The sequence below is a fragment of the Eublepharis macularius genome, chromosome 15 (assembly GCF_028583425.1).
Source record: "Eublepharis macularius isolate TG4126 chromosome 15, MPM_Emac_v1.0, whole genome shotgun sequence".
NCBI lineage: Eukaryota > Metazoa > Chordata > Lepidosauria > Squamata > Eublepharidae > Eublepharis > Eublepharis macularius.
The window spans coordinates 28948428-28965381 of NC_072804.1; the positions used below are offsets into that span (position 1 = coordinate 28948428).

Consider the following 16954-nt stretch of genomic DNA (forward strand, 5'->3'; position numbering starts at 1 on the left):
GGATTCCTGTTTGCTGAGTACCACTTTTTCATTTACGGCCTGCCCTTCTTATTGAGACTCAAGATCAACTACGAAATATAAAAATTCAAGCAAACAGCAAGAACCTCCAATAAGCAATTTGGTAGGACTATGGTTACAGAACTGGACAAAAATGCCCACAAAGGCAAGACTATAGAATAATTCTCCTCCACTCCGTTGCTTGTCAGAAGCTATAGCAAGAGGGGAGCAGGGCTGCCTAAAAAGCCTGTGTGCTTCCTGCCCCCTATTATGTTTCCCCATTACTACCTACTGCATTAGAAATAGGGTGGTGGTGGTGGTGTGGTTGCAGAACTGGGTCTGGGAGAGGCTGGCCCCCTCATGCATCTCTCTTTTTGCAAAATGTGCAAAACAGAATTGTTCAGGTGGGCTTTCTTGTTTTGGGAGAAAAGCTGGGATGTGCTGGATGTGACTTTAATAGGGATGAAGTCCTTCCTACACTGAATGTTCTGTTGCCTTAAACAGATGTTTGCACAAGTTCTGCCCTCCCCTCGTTTTAGAATCCTAGTCCAATTACGTTGGGTTGTTTTAACAGGAATCATAGCAGTTAGATTAAAATGTATTTATATATTGTGATCTTCTGATTGCCTAATGTTACTATATTTTGTAACCCGCCTACGGACAGACTGAAAAGTGATTTTATCATACTTATCCACTTTGGGTCTCAGTGAGAAAGGTAGACTACAAACGAATAATGACTGATGATGATGATGATAAAATCTCCTGTACTATGAAACTTGGTCGAATCACTCTGTCTTCAAATGACGATTAATAATAATTTAACCCCCCCCCGGCCCCCACCCCGCCCATGCGGTTAAGCTTGGCCCAGGCACTCCCAGTGTCTGAAGCCTAACCTATCTCAGGTAGGTTGTGAGGGTGAAATGGAAGCGGGAACGAGGCGAGGCTCCCGATCTCCTCAGAGGAAGGTCCAATTTCCCCCCCCTTAAATGCACAAAATAAGTAAGAGTACATTTGCAAGTGAAGAACTGCCTGAAATCCTGCGTGTTCACCCTACCCCAATTCAAAAGGGCTGGCATAAGGTCGTTTCCTCCCTTATATCCCCTTCCCCTCGATGCCCCCCGACCCTACGTGAGGAGGAAAGGCGCGGGTTTGGAGCAGCCACTTTGGGAGAGAGAGAATCGCGTCGGATCTTTCCCCCGAGGGACTTTTGGCGGGAGAGGCTGCAATGGGGACTCCCGGCCAGCGAAGCTGAGGGGGGCGCTGCGGCGGGAGGCCTGAGTCGGCGGCGGCGCCGGCAGTGGAGGGCGAGGGGGCCGGGTGGCGCCGGTTCCCGTTGGCTGCCTCTCCCTCCGCCGGTGGGCCGGGGCGGGGCCGCGAAGCCCTGCCTGCCTGCTTTCTTGCCTGCCGGGCGGTCCTGGCGGTGCCGCTCGGTAGGGTCTGCGGGAGGGCCCAGCCATCGCCGTCAGCGCCATGAAGGAATGCGAATACCGGCAGATTCCGCCGGGCACCCCGGCCGCCCCGCCCTCCTCGGCGGAGCCCCCCGGGGCGGTCTCGGTTGCGGTCGCCGCCGCCAACGCCGCGACCCCGGCCGGTCGCCAGCGCCGCAAATGGGAGGTCTTCCCCGGGCGCAACCGCTTCTACTGCGGCGGCCGCCTCATGCTGGCCCGGCACAGCGGCGTCTTCCTCCTCACGCTCGGCCTCATCGTGGTCACCAGCGGCCTCTTCTTCGCCTTCGAGTGAGTGAGCCTCGGAGCCGCCTCGGGGAGCGGAGGGAGGGCTCCCCCGCCGGGTGTTTTGTTTGTTTTGGTAGTTGTACCCCCGTGGGACCCAAGGCGACTTACAACATTCTTCTCTATTTCATCCTTACCACAGCCCTGCGAGGTAGGCGAGGTTGAGAGGAAAAATGGCTGGCCTCAAGGCACTCAGTGAGCATCATAGCGAGAGGGGACTGTAATTTTTCTCATTTACTTAATACATTTTTACCCCGCCCTTCCTCCAAGAAACTGTGTGTGTGTGTGTGTGTGTGTGTGTGTTCATTCATTGTTATGTTCACAAAACCCTTGTAAGGTAGGTATCAATGACTGGTCCAAGGTCACACAGCAAGCTTACATGGCAGGGTGGGGATTTGGACCTGGGACTTGCAGATTCTAGTTTACTTATTTTATTTATACATCCTGTTTTTCTCCCTAATTGGGCCTCTAAGTGCAATCCTAAACAGAGTTACTCCAGTCTAAGCCCATTGATTTCAGTGGGCTTAGACTGGAGTAACTCTTCTTAGGATTGCACTTCCATTGTTCAGTTCTCCTCTTCTCCACCTCATTTCTGTAACAACTTAGTAAGGAAAATTAAGCTGAGAGTGTTTGACTGGGCCAGGGTCACCCAGCAAACAACTGTAGCAGAGCAGGGATTTAAACCTAGTTGACCCAGATCCTAGCCTGACACTCTAACCAATGCATTGTTGCTACCTTGCTTCTTAACTGTTAACATTTCTCAAAAAAATCATAAAAATGGTTGGGCACTGGTGCTGCTGTATAAATAGTAAGAAATAGAATAAGAGTAAATAGTAATAATAATAAGAAATAGAGTAATAGAAATAGAATAAAATGACCATATAAACTTCAGTAGTAAGGAATTGTAATACAATCATTAAAATGTCAAATTCATAGTAAAGATTAGAATAAAATAATCATTGTGTCAGTATTAATAGGAAAGATGTAAGAAAGCAAAGCCACAAAATTGTAATGTCAGGTTCCAAAATGTTTAGGTTTTGGATCAAACAGGAAAAGGAGCGTCAGTTGTCATGTGAAGGGCTCTTTCTTCTTGTCCTGTTATGCCCACCACTGCATACCATCAGAAATGTTGGATTAAGATACCGGGGAGATCTGGGTTCAAATCCCCATTCTACCATGAACCTTGGACCAGCCATTTTTTCTCAGCCTACTATACAAGGTTTCTAGGAGAAAATGAGGGAAATTGAAATCTGGAATATCACCCATGTTTTCTTGCATTTATAGGGGAGTAGAGCATCTCTTTTGCATGCAGAGAGGGTCTCTGCTTCAGTCCCTAGCATATCTTGTTTAAAAGGATCAGGTAGTCGAGTGACATAAAAGTTTCCCACCTGAGGCCCTTGAAATTACTTCCAGTCATAAGTAGGCAAGACTGATATTGATAGACCAATGGTCTGACTCTGTATAAGGCAGCTTCATGGGTTCATATGGGCTTCTAGATTGATTGATAGCTACGCATGAGGGTTGACTTAAAATCATATTTCAGCCTTCCTGAGTTGTACAGTGCAGATGTGTCTTCAATTTTAGTTATAGTTGGAATGCATTCTCTTGTTTACCCCTGCCCCCTATCTCCTTTTATTGTCTCCTTTGTTTAAATTTTTAGATTGCAGTCTCTTCTGAGGGCAGGAACTTGTTTTCCTGTACTCTGTAAACCACAATGGGCATTGATGGCGGTGTTATATAAACAATAAAGTAATAACTAAAGCATCAATTTAGTAGCAAGAACACAAGCAAACAGAACCACAAATAATAAATAAAATAGTATAGGGTTAGATTCAGAACGGCCACGTTTTGGTTCAGGCAGGAAAAGGCACAGTGAAAAAAAGGACTTTGCTTCTCTTAAGTAACAAAATAAAAATGATTCTTTTCATTAATTATGATAAAAATACATTTTCCTTAGCAATATATAATGAAAAAGTAATCAAGTTTGAAACAAAATCAGCACTACTGCACAAAAGCTTCAAAACTGTCAAGTAAAGTCAAACAGAAGAGACACAATACAGTGAAGAGGTTTTTACTTTCTTCTAAAAGGAAGATAAGGTGTGGGCCAACCTGACCTCAAAGGGGAAAGAATTCTGCAGATTAAATTCACCTTTGGAAAGGCTCCTGGTTATATCAAACTCTTTTCCCAACAATATCTGTGGGTCCCTAATATTTTGTCTTGGTGATACAGCCTCCCACCCCCACCTGTTTAAAGTGTGGGGAAAGGGGCAAGTGTTTATAATATAATAATAATACTTGATTTATTTACCGCCTTTCGGGACAACTTAACACCCACTCCGAGCGGTTTACAAAGTATGTTATTATTATCCCCACAACAAACACCTTGTGAGGTGGGTGGGGCTGAGAGAGCTCCTAGAAGCTGCGACTAACCCAAGGTCACCCAGCTGGCTTCAGGTGGAGGAGTGGGGAATTAAACCAGGTTCATCCAGATTAGACTCCCACACTCTTCTTAACCACTACACCAAACTGGCTCTCCAGATTGGCTGCTCAGAGTAAGATAAATGGGAACCTCCCTGTTTGGAGGGCGTATACCTCTGAACAGGGCCTGCTGGGGACAAGCCCACACGGGAGGGGACTGCTGCTTTCATGCTGTGTTTGTGTGGCCCTTGGTCCAGCTTTTTGCTAGGGCTCATCTCTCTTCCTTCTCTTCCCCCTCTGCAAAATAGGGCCATCAAAAAGTTCAGCTTAATCCAGCATCTCATTGCCTAGACTTAGGGGCACATGATCATCCCAGCATGTCTCCTTATCAGGAAAGGTAGGCTTCAATAACATCTCCTGCTTCCCTGTATCCCCTTTCTGGCTCCCTTCCCTGCTGGTTTATCCTTCATTACCCACCCCGTCAGACCACGGGTGGGGAATTTGAGACTTTGGCCACCCTTGGTTCTGTTTCTGCCTGATTAGGGCATCCAAATAAATGCCATTTTGGATGTAGGAGTAGTATTTCACCTTGGAAATGGGATCCAGCCATCCTCATTGCTCCTTGCTTTCTGGGTATGAGGACTTCATGCATTTCTTAAGGTTCAGAAACTCCTCAAACCTCGGAGTACTGCATGATAGGAGAACTCTGGAATGTGTGTATGCATTTTACAAGGCTCTTGGGGTTCTGAGGTAGGAAGAAGAGAGCCTTTTTGCATGAAGATAGTTTCAGGGGGAGTTACAGATGCTGATTTTCTGCATGCTGCACCTCACTCTATTAATTACAGAATGTATTATAGCTAGCTTTCTGCCACACAAATTTACAATACCCCTCCCCCAGATTATAAAGTCTCCTTCCTTTTTATGCTCTTCATATCTGATGAAGGGAGCTTTGGTTCTCAAAAACTCATACCTTGGAAATCTAGTTGGTCTTTAAGATGCTATTGGACCTGGTTCTTGCTCTTCTATGAAGTGGAAGGAAAGAGAGGTTGAATACTTCATCTTTCCTCCTGCCATGTGCCCTTCAAATAGACCATTCGTCTATTTTCACCATTAGTTTCTGTGAGATGACATGAGACGGAGAAAGCTGACTTCCTTATTGATTGTCAAGAAATTATGGTTGCAATGACTTCAGGGTTTATCTTAGCGTAAATTATACAACCATTCAAGCAGTTGACTAATTTTGCAAGCTTGGGAGTACAAGCTGCTTCCAAATCCCTCTTCATACCCCGAGTTGTCTAGAAACTATGCAAAAGGGCACTCTTTATGTGTTCTTGCTAGAATATTCACTCCTCTAACTCTCATATTTCTTGAAGATCTAGATGGGCTGTTTTAGCACTGTATAATCTCTAGATCATTGTTTGATGTAACCTCAGCTCTTTTAAGCTATTTTGAGCTTGCATGCATGATGAGACTGTGTTTTAAACCATGTTAGCATCCTTGTGGAGGCAGGCAAACATCTGCCTGTTGTAGAAATTCTGAGAATTTGAGCTGCTTTTCAATACGTGTGGCTGTGTAGAGGCCGCATGGAACTTTCTCTACTGTGTCGTGTTGCGAGCAAAGTACTATGTACCAACTCATGGTGTGCATCAGCCTGTACAATATGGTTGGGTTGGCAGAGCTGTTTGGCAGCAGTTAAATGACTGATCAGCAGCCTTGTGCCAGGCATTTCCCAGCATTCTCCATATGGCCGCCATATCATAAGGCTGTTAATTTCTAGCGTACCTCTAAGGCTTCTTTTAAGCTTTCCATACTAGATGCTTTTATGATCACCCAGATACTTGATCTTTTCCCAGAAAAATAAAATCAAAAGTCCAGTGTTTTGTTTGGTTATAACAGACTAACACGGCCACACTTTGCAATCATCTTGGAAAGCTTTTTCCAGAAAGACACCATATTAAAAGTCCCAGTTAAATTTTGCATCTTTTGTACTTTGACCAGTGAGGCTGCAGCTTCCTACTGATATTATCTCCTCTTGGGGAAGGGGACTGGGGGAGGCATGGGGAGTAAGAATCATGAGGGATGAATGTCATAGGCTTAGTTCATGTCCTTCTTCAAAGGAACATCCAGGGACAGCAGTAGCAGATGACATTGATGTTGATCTGGTGTGGTTTTGCAGCTGAGCATGAGAGATGCATCAGATTCCTTTAATCCTCTTGTGTGTGGATATCAGGAAGGATATGGGCAGCTTGCATGTGTGTGTTGGAGTCTCTGTGATTATTGGTGCTTATAATAGTAAAATCTTTTTCTGGAGTGGAGAGGGGGAGGTCAAGGCATTTTCCTTACGTAAGCAGCTGTATTTCCCCCCCCGAGTGCTGTGTTGGCCCCTTGTGTCGTCAACTTGCCTTTTTGGGGGTGGTTATTTAATATTGGATTTGTAGAAGTCTTGCCCTCAGGTTCAGTGCTTGCAGTTCCTGACAGCAGATTCTCATGCAGTAAGCAGGGCAACTTCAGCCTGGAAAGTGGAATCATAGGTTGCGTCTGCATGACCACAAATCTATGGCTTAAGTCTCATATTGCAGGTTTAAACAATCTATGCGACATGCATGGTAGACGAGTGCAGTCATGGTTGTGGTAGTTGTGTCTGCTGCACTGTATGCCAGGAGCAGTTCTAACCCCTAATTGTCAGCACCGCACCATAGCTGATTTGCATACTGCGTGTTATCATTGTCTTCCTGTGGTAGGTCTGTGGTGTCTGCATGGGCAACCAGTGTACTACTCTGGTAGCCTGTAATCTACATTGTTTGCACAATACACATCACAAATCCCTTCAGCCTTGGCACTATATTCTTAAAAAAGTTCACTTTGTTTCTGGAGACTTGTTAGCACTATTCTTTGTGCTGACATTAACTCCCTTAAGCTGGCTTTGTCTCTGGAATCTCTTCCACAATTGAGAAGTGGATCCGATGTTGATGCCAGTTCAAATTACTTCTCTCTGGTATAACTGGGGATGTGTCTTCTGCTGTTCCTAAGGGAGAGTGATCGTGCTGGCAGACTTCTGCAGCGGTGAAGGGTGTGTTGCGTTCTAGTAACAGTTTAAGCCACCTCCTCTTTACCCTCTGTTTCAGAGTTCCTAATAGCCTTGATGTGCAGAAGAGAATCTCTATATCCTCCTTCCAGGTTGCAAGGACAGATGCAGAACACGAGGCACTGATGGTGCTTATGTGGTGTGGTATCTGTAGTGTGGCTTGGGCTTACAGAGCTTTCTCTTTCTCTCCAGTCAATATACTGGGGTTCAAGAGCAGTAACCTTAGCAGCCTTGATTTGTATATATAAACTATATATCCTGGATCTGAGGCAGTGAGTTTAGGGATCATCTCAACTTAGCTTTGAGCCCAAAGTGAAAGACAGGGTATAAGAAATAAAAAAAGTCCTGGGGCACTTTATATTAAAAAAAAACTGGGCAAAGCTATTTGCAAGTAAATCTAATTGAAACCAGTAGGGATGACTTTCAAGTAGATATGGTTAACACTTGAGCTGCTAGTGTCCTCCATAAACATGTCAGGAGGCAGGAGGTCTGCACAGAATTTCTCCCAGTGCTTCAGTTTGCCGAGCTTTCAACTATCTTTTCTCGATATGCCTCTAATAATGGCTTGATGTGATGATACTGGCAGCTGATAACATTTATCTCTACGCTGTGAAAAGCTTCCATCTGGTGATTTCTATAGACTAAACTGCTGTTCAAAGGGACAAGAGTGCCCAAGGCCATTTTTTCTGGTCAGTTGACAATCATTTTGGCACTTTTACTGCAAACTGCATAGGCATTAGCTTATTCCCTGTCTCTTCTAGAGCCTTGTGGCTTTCTAAAGAATAAACCCAACCCTTAACAAGCCTGTTCTCTCTTCAGAAGAACAGGACAGAAATAGTATTAATTTCTATCACGACGCATAGCATACTCCCACTTCTCTACTCATTTCAGCTGCTTGCCCCCTTCTCCTTTCAAAACGAATTCCATGGTTACCCCGACAACTCTCAAGACCCAGCAGTAGTCTCTCCGCAGTTAATTTTCCCTCTATCCCAAATGTGGCTGTAATTGTAAAATATGATATGGAACCTTAAGTCAGGATTTAAATACAATTGCCAACTCTGAATCTAGATGAAGCTTCTGTTCTTCTAAAAAAGTTCTAATTTTGATTTTGCTTCCTTCCTTTATGTGACCCTCCCGCATGCCTTAGAGAGTGTAGCTCTCAGTGGCTGTTTAGAGGAGGACATGGGGAGCTGCAGTGCTGAAAATTTCACCGTTAAAATGGTTTTGGTGACCAGAGGAAGTGCTGTGAGAAGTTATGCCAATTCTAATCCAGTATATTACTTTTGTTTCCCAGCGCCAAGTACTTGTGAATCATTGTGGTCCAGACCAGTAGATAAGGTTTCATCCCAGCCATAGGGTCATTGAGTGGCCTTTGACAAGGGAGGTATGGAGGAGAAGGTACTGTCGTTAAGGTACTGATGGGCAGAGGGATGCTCAAAGAATTACCTTCTCCTGTACTGTCCCGCCTGCCAGTTAGAACACTCTTCTCAAGCTCTGCTCCCACCCGCTGAGGTGCCCTGGGTTGCAACCAGAGGTGCTTTTTCAGTGGAGTCACCCTTGGGGTGATCTCCTCCTTGAGGTTCACCAAGCACCTGTTTTACTTTCCTTCACATACTAGGTAAAAAATTTTTTTACTCACGCTTTTAGCTGAGGGATTCCATATATTTTAAAGTTGTTTCTGTGGTCTGCTTCTAATCTCAGGACTGGATTGGGAATATCATTTTAGACTGTTCAGTGTTGTTTAATGTTCGTTTTATGCCCCAGCTTGTGTTTGATTACTTGTGTTTATGTTGTCAAGTCTGTAGCATTGTTTCAGTTTGTGAGCCGCCTTGAGCTGGTCAGCATATACATTTAATAAACATAATAAATAACAATCTTTTCTCCCACTCTCAGTAGAACAGAATCAAGGCTTACCTCACAAGATTATCCCTGGTAGAAATCACGTAATGAATGTATACCGTTTTGTATGTTAAAAGGGGAGTGCATACATTGCTAGTAAGTTAATTATCATAGAGGCAGTCTTGTGTGTAACAGGCAAAAAATTGGTAGCTCATCCACTATGTGACCTAAGTACGTTCGGAGATTATGTTGTAAATGTTGGTTGTACTGGGAGGGACTTACGTGAAGATGAATAAAGAATCTTAGGGGAGAAGCAAACTGTATCTCCAGCTTCATGTAAGTAGCTGTGTTAGTCTGCAGTAGAACAGTAGGATTTAAGTCCAGTAGCACCTTAGGGACCAACAAGATTTTCAGGGTATAAGTTTTTGAGAGTCAAATCTCTCTGAAGTATCTGAAGAAGGGAGCTTTGACTTTCAAAAGCTTATACCCTGAAAATCTTGTTGGTCTCTAAAGTGCCACTGGACTTAAATCCTGCTGTATCTCCAGCTTGTAGAGGGCAGAAAACTTTGGAGTGCATAAAGGAAACTTAGATTGTAATATCGCAGTAGGGATAGGGAAAATTTACTAAGGAATATACAATTGAATGAATCCCATTGAAAATTTTGCTAAAGTTGTTGGCTGCGCAGATCTGTGTCTCTCTTCTTCCCCATGCCCTAATGCAGCTTGTTGCTTCTAAACATCCTCTAGGAAGCTTCGGGGAGCTTCTTGAATAAAATGCACTCCAGTATGGAGTGAGGAGTAGAGTGCTGAGGAGAAGAAACTGGGGAGATTACTGCCTCTTCCTCATTCTCTTGGTAGCTTGCACTGTTGGAAGAGGAGCTGATGTCACAAGATACCCTGTTGCAGCCCCACAGGAACCAATCCACTAGTTGGGCTACAAGTCCTTGTTTGCCTAGGACAGCTGCTGCCATCCAAAACATGTTTATCAGTTCTTAAAGATCCACAGTGTGAAAAGGAGAGAATCTTCACAAAGGTGCAGCAAGAAGAAACTAGCCACTGGATGAAGATTGTGTGCCAATGAACGGGGGGCCCTGTTAACCGTATATTGTTTTCTTTTCAGCTGTCCCTTCCTGGCTCGTAACTTGACCCTGGCGATTCCCATCATCGCTGCCATCCTGTTCTTTTTTGTCATCAGCTGTTTACTGCAGACCAGCTTCAGGGACCCTGGTATCCTGCCCAGAGCCACCCCCAGTGAAGCTGCAGACCTGGAGAAATGGATTGGTGAGGCTCTAGTCCTCATACTCTTTACTTATAACAATGTGTGTGTTTTTTTGTCAAATGCAGTAATTATCTGATGGTATTCTGAACCCTCTTTTATGCATCTTCATTTCTTAAATAAAGGGGGTCAGGATGATAGTAGGATCACCTGATTTTAGTCCTTGGAAGACCTCTGATATCATAAGCCCTCTGGTGGAAACTGTTTTGGCACTGAGCATCGGAGGCCCCCTGTGATGTTACTTCTGTAGTCCAATCGCAACATTTCCTCTGTTTCAGAGCCAGAGTGCTGCATGCTAGAGCAGAAGGGGAAAGATAAAAGATGTCCACACAGCAACAGTATTATGACAAGGAGTGCTGATAGTCTGAACTTTTGTTTGGCACAAGGTGTCTTCTCTACTGTAAAATTCTGAAAGAGTAGCTGAAGTAGTATTACAGTAATGTTCCTTTGGCTCAGGGAGTGTGATAGAAAAGTTTGTGGCCCACTTCTCAATGTTAGGGAGAGAAGTAGCACTTTAGGATCTTAAAAGTGGTGACTGTCACTCTTCAACATATTCTTTCTTTAAAGAAGCACAATTGCATGCCTCTAACTTCCTTTTTTTTAAAAACCCTAACCTGTCATAGGTAACATGACCAGTTTCTCAAATGACTCAACTAGATAACATTGCTAGTTCCACTTCCACTTCCTTGCTGCAACGCTCATGTTGTTTTCTTGTGGCTTTTGCAAGTAAAGTATGTGTCACTCCCTTAGTTCAGTAGTTACAGCTCAGTGAGCAGTGACCAGCTACAGAGTTATCACGGGGAAAAGAAATATGTGTGACTTGCAAAAGTAATGGAAGTGGGTTCAGATATTTTCCTCATCCCTTGGGTTCTATAATGTAGAGAGCAACAGAGTCTGAACTCTTTCTGCCTTGGAAGTATTAACTGTGAATTCCTTGAAGAGCCGGGCAGAAGTTGAGTAAAAGATCTAATGCTGTTTTTTTATTGATTAGGTTATTTTTGTATGGCCAGTTAAGCATTCTCTTTCTTGTTCTGAGCACAAAGAGGAGACAGTCAAAAGCAGAGTGTTTTACATTATAGCACTGGATTACAAATAACTATTCAATGTTTGCTTGTAATTACTGAGTACCACTTTCAGGTAATCAGATTGGGAAGCTTCATGAAGTTTGGTTTTGAAGCCAGTGTACATGAACAGGCCAGCATTTTTTGTGGCGTAGGATCCTTTCTAGGCAGATTTAATAGGCTATTGCACAAGAAGTGCTTTATAAGGGAAGAGAGAATCTGTTTTCTGCACTTGTTGTTTCTGTTAATGTCCTGGATGTCTTTTGTCAAAAACTTGTATAATTATACAAGATTGTGGAGCCAGTAAAGCAGAAGTCTAAGAGATGGAAGTCTGGCTTATTTAACAATTTGCTAAATTTCAGCTCCTGAGGAATCTCAGATGCCGGTCCAAGGCATCCTTGGCAGGCTTGCTTAGGGAATTCATTCCATTGGATTCAATGGATCTTGCTTCTGAGTGTGTGTAGCCCCTTTCCCATGCCCCCCCCCCCACTTTTGTGGCTGAAGCCCATATACCTACTATTCTGAATCTGCTGATTTTGCAAATCCGTCATCTGGAGAGCCTGAACAGTTTTCTGCTATATGTAGACTGATCACTCTTAATGCTCTGTATCAAAGTTTAAAGCGGTATCTTTTGCATGTAATTGTCAGTTATAGATTGAAAGGGATGGGACTGCTACTTAAAGGACAACAAGGAAGCATTTTTAGAAAAGAGATGGAAGGGTAAAGAACAAAGTATAAGTATGAGATGGAACTTGGCTGTCCGGGCGCATTTGAGTTTGGAGTTTAACGTCCATAAGTAAAAAAAGAGTTGCACGTTGCTCTTATTCTGATGCAGTTCTGATTACCTGTTTGCTTCTGGACTTAACTGGAACCAAATACTGTAGTAAAATAAGAAAGTGTATTGTTTTGACAGAACTGGTCTCCTGCAGTCACAATAGGACTATTTGGGTATCAAACATTATAAACAGTGAAAACACTGAATTCTTTATCATCAAACACATTATAGATGTTAATTGTTGCCAAAAATATACATATTTAAAAAATAAATATATCTTTAAAAATATGGTGTACTAGTAACAAAGCCCATGGGGGGAAAATACAATGGGCTCTAGAAAGGGCAGGGCAGGTAGGCCAGGCATTGCTGCCTCTGCTGTGCCCCAGTTTGGTTGGGGGGAGGGCAAGGCGGCTGGGCCTGGCATTACCCCCTCCCCAGTGCCACAAGGGGGGGCAGGCAGCCCATTCCAACCCTGTTGGGGATGGATTGGGCTGCCACAGGCAGGGAGCACTGACGGGGAGGCAGTGCCAGGCACCCTGGAGGGCTCCTGCACCCAGCAGAGGGCCTTCTGGCCCCATTGGCACCAGATTGGGCCGCTGCAGGTGGGGAGCGCCGCTGGGGGGGGTGACGCTAGGTGCCCTCGTGGGCTCCTGCACCCGGCAGCGGTCTGTTTAAAAATATGGTATCTACAGTGGGGGTCTCCAAAATAGTGCCTGCCATCACCTTTCCTGGTGCCCTCCAAGTGTTTGTTTGTAGAAAGCGGAAAGGGCTTGATGGAGTTTTTGTCCAGCAAGGCTTCTGATTGGCCATTGGAGATTTGATTGACTGTGTAGAATTTTAAAAATGTTGCTTCAGAAGCAGCTGCCACCACTACACAAGAATCTTCACGGTGTGGCTGAAGATAAGCTATGGCAGCCATTGCACAGCTGGCTCCACCTTTACGGCAACCGTTGTGCAGCACGCTTACCATGCTGTGTCAGAATTTTTAAGGTGCCTGAGGGCTCAAAACGTTTGGGAATCCCTGGTCTACTGTATGCATGGTGATAATTCCTATCTAATGTTGTAGATCATCCTACTTAAAAAACATTTCATGCTACACGTTTTCAGTGAGGAAACCTTGTCTTGAAAACTTTTCCCTCATTCCCAAAGAGATGATATTTTATGGGAATCCCCCCCATTCTGTTTCTCCCCCTTTTTCCCTGGGTCTTCACATCTGCAGTCCAGATAGCATGCAGTCACCATCAGTTGGGGGCAGTTTGTCATGTACGTTGTGTTGTGGGTACTGCCTTTGAACCAGGGGCTTGACTAGCTTGCTATCCAATCTTGTGGCTTGACTGAGGGAAGAGCCTAATATGTGGGTTTTTGGTTTTGCAGACAACCTGGGCACCTCTACTTATCGACCCCCAGCCCGCACCATGGAAGTTGTTATAAACAAATACATGGTAAAGTTGAAATACTGCTACACTTGCAAAATGTTTCGTCCTCCCAGGACCTCCCACTGCAGTGTCTGTGACAACTGTGTAGGTAAGTTCCAGGTGAGACTTCCTGTGGCCCATCAGAGTTGTATGTTTTGCTGTGTAAAAAAATCTTTCTGCCTCCCTAAGAGAGGGTCTGGGGCTCAGTGGCGGAACCCAGGTTCATTCCCTGGCATCTCCTGGCGAAAAGGATCAGGATGTAAATGCCCGAGTCCCTAGAGAGTTGCTGCTGGTCAAGCGTAGACGAAACCGTCCTTCATAGACCCAATAATCTGACTCAGTGTAAGGCGACTTTGTGTGTGTGTTCAGTTGAACACAGAAGTTCTTGAACTTCAGATGTGTTCTTCCCATTAAAAGTCAGTGTTGGTCATTTCTGGTGTATGACTTACTTAGATACTTGTGCTCCGCTTTTCTTCCCAATGGGTACCCAAAGCAGCTTACTCCATCATTCTCCCTTCTTCCAGTTGTATCTTCAGAACAACAGCCTTTTGTAGGTTAGGCTGAGAGTGTGTTACTGGAAGAAAACGGCTTGGTTTTCTCTCTTATTACCCAGTTGATGCTTGGGTGCAAGGCAAGTTGCTCGAAAGAAATCCAGCAATGACAATGGAAACTAAGAGTCCAGTGTGGTTTTTCCCCCCCTTTTCTTCCTAAGCTGTCCCAGCCTTACCTAGGCACGTGCTCACATGGGTATACATAATGTGAGCTATTGCACTTACCTTAGTGCACTGGCTCTGTCTCCAGTCACTATGGTTGCAGGAGGATTGCTGCCAGCCATGTCAGTGTTTGAATGGCTTGCTTGTTGAGTTTGTTCATGTAAATTCAGACCTCTGGGTGGTGAAAGGATGTGGAGAAAGGATGAGTGGCCAAGAGCAAATGAACTCTGATCCGGGAGGCCCCTGATTCAGATCTCTTGGCCACAAACTTTAGTAGGTGGCCTTAGACAAGCCTTGCTTAGTCCTCCTCCATCTCTTACAAATACTGGCCTGCATTACAGGGCTGTGGTAAGGATTACTGTGATAACATTTGTGAAGGGATTTAAACTATAACTAGATATTATGTTGTGTATCAGCTTCTGCCTGTCAGCTTTTGAGACTCCATGAAGAGCTATGTTTGTTGTGCTATTCAGTGGGTTTGCTGCTCATGTGCAAGGCCTGGTACATTGCTTGGAATTTGCAGGGGTGTGCTAGGGGTGTGCACAAAGAAAATTTCCATTTTAAGTTTGGTCCTGGGGGTTCAAGAATAATTCCATTCCATTACAAGTTTGTTTTGGGTGAGCTGGTACTGGCTTGGATCTGATGTGGCGGGGGGTGTTGTTTGTTTGCTTTTCATTTTCATGAGTTTCAGCCCATTGTGCACTCGTTGGCTGCATATGCACAAATGTACACTGTTCTTTTTGGAGGTGGAGGGACAAGGCTCTGGGGCAGCTGTTTTCACACTTAATCAAAAATTGCATCAACCATTAGTCCCCCTCTGAGCCTAAACCATTGATCCACTGAGTTTTTCCTCAAGCACAATAACACACACACAACAACAGCCCCATAGAAGGCAAGTGTTTGCGGGTGGAGCAATGGCCCTAGAGTGCTCCAAAATAGAAGAGTGCTCCAGCCAGTGCAGTGCAGCAACATTAAAAACAATCCTGCTTCATGTTCACTTTTTTCTTTTTCTATAGTGCCAATAATTTCTTTCGCATTCTGTTCTTGCCCATTGCTGCTGTTTCCTTATGCTTTGTAGTTTTGTTCCCACAGTGAGGGGTGAATCCAAATCTTTCCTTTTGATGCTCAGCATTCCACTGCAAAACAGGATGTTCTTGTTGCCAATCTTCATCACCCAAGGGCAGGCAGGCAGAATAACTATCTGAATTCATCCCCACACTTGCCCGCGCAAACATACTTATGTTTTCCCCATAAGTTTTCTTTTTGTTTTGGGGGCAGGCAGGATTGTTTTTGAAAGGGCGGAGTAGGTACACTTTCGCCATTTGAATCAGAAAAACGAGAGCCCTGAAAGACTGTGGAACAATCCTAAACAGATCTGCTCAGATGTAAGTCCCATGTTAATCAGCAGTGCTTATTCCCATGGAAGTGTCTTTCAAATGTCAACCTATGATTGAAATATACCTTCCAAACATTTCCAGAGTTGATAGTGGGAGAAGGGTCTCCCCTTGCACGGACCCAATTAGCAGAGAGGGAGACAGTGCCATTTCCTGGGTAGTGATGGGGGAGGGATGCGTTCACGTTCGTTGGTCTCAGTCCCCTTTCTCATCAACAGAGTTAATTAATAATGTAATCTCTCTCTCCCTTTGAGATCTGATTGTTAAATGCTGCTCAGGAAAACAAGATGCTGCCCTGCAAGGCGAGCCCAATGCCTGCCTGCTGCTAGAAGGAACGAAAGAAAGCACACAAACTTTTTGGTGGGAGGGACTCCGTACAATTTCGTTTCCTGGATTTGGTTCACCATTCCGAAAGCCGCTTTAACAATCCGATCCAGCATTTTCTGTGTGCATTTTTAGCTCGTTTTTTCCATTATGCATACCCCTACTAGAACCTCTGTTTCCTAGCTTTCTATCAAATATTATCTTTTTATCCCCACCCCCACTCCTCATTTTATCCTCTGTGAGGTAGATCAGGCCAAGAGAGAATGACTGGCCCAGAGTCACCCAGTGAACTTAATAGAAGAATAGTTGTTTGAACCTGTCTTCCCTGGTCTAGGGCCGATTCCAGATGACTAACCTTAAGTCGCTTCATGCCGCCCTCTTCCGGATCGTGACGGGGAAAATGCGAAATATCGTGTTTCCTCGCGCGAGTTTTGCACGATGACGCGCAAAACTCGCGCGAGGAAACGCGATATTTCGCATTTTCCCCGTCGCGATCCGGAAGAGGGCGGCATGAAGCGACTTAAGGTTAGTCATCTGGAATCGGCCCAAGTCTGAAACACTAACCACTGCATAAGAGCCAGTGTGGTGTAGGGGTAGAGTGTCAGGCTAGGAGCTGGGAGACTCTGGTTTGAATCCTCACTCTGCCATGGAGACCTTGCTGGGTGACCTTGGGCCAGTCACACTCCCTCTGCCTGATCTACTTCATAGGGTTGTTGTGAGGATAAAAATGAAGGAGAGAATGATGTAAGCTGCTTTGGGTCCACATTGGGGAGTTGGTCGAGGTATAAATGAAGTAAATAAACAAAATACCACTTCTGGAACAGAATAATTGAAAAGGGTATGGGTAGTGTTTGGCGCAGTTTTGAAAACTGGATCAGGGCTGGGCAGGTCCTTTAGGAGGCAGGTGGTTGTTCTGAACAGTAAGTC

General features: G+C 44.7%; 1 protein-coding gene across 3 annotated transcripts in view; it reads left to right on the forward strand.

Annotated features, from left to right (window-relative positions):
* The first annotated feature begins 1367 nt into the window (after nucleotides 1-1367).
* ZDHHC18 (zinc finger DHHC-type palmitoyltransferase 18) overlaps nucleotides 1368-16954 on the forward strand; it is a 36107-nt gene continuing 20520 nt past the window's right edge. For all 3 annotated transcript variants that reach the window (XM_054999831.1, XM_054999832.1, XM_054999833.1), the window contains exons 1-3: nucleotides 1368-1733; nucleotides 10190-10350; nucleotides 13556-13705. In XM_054999831.1, the coding sequence (XP_054855806.1) occupies nucleotides 1468-1733; nucleotides 10190-10350; nucleotides 13556-13705 (577 nt within the window). In that variant the 5' untranslated portion in view covers nucleotides 1368-1467. The remainder of the gene's footprint in view (nucleotides 1734-10189; nucleotides 10351-13555; nucleotides 13706-16954) is intronic.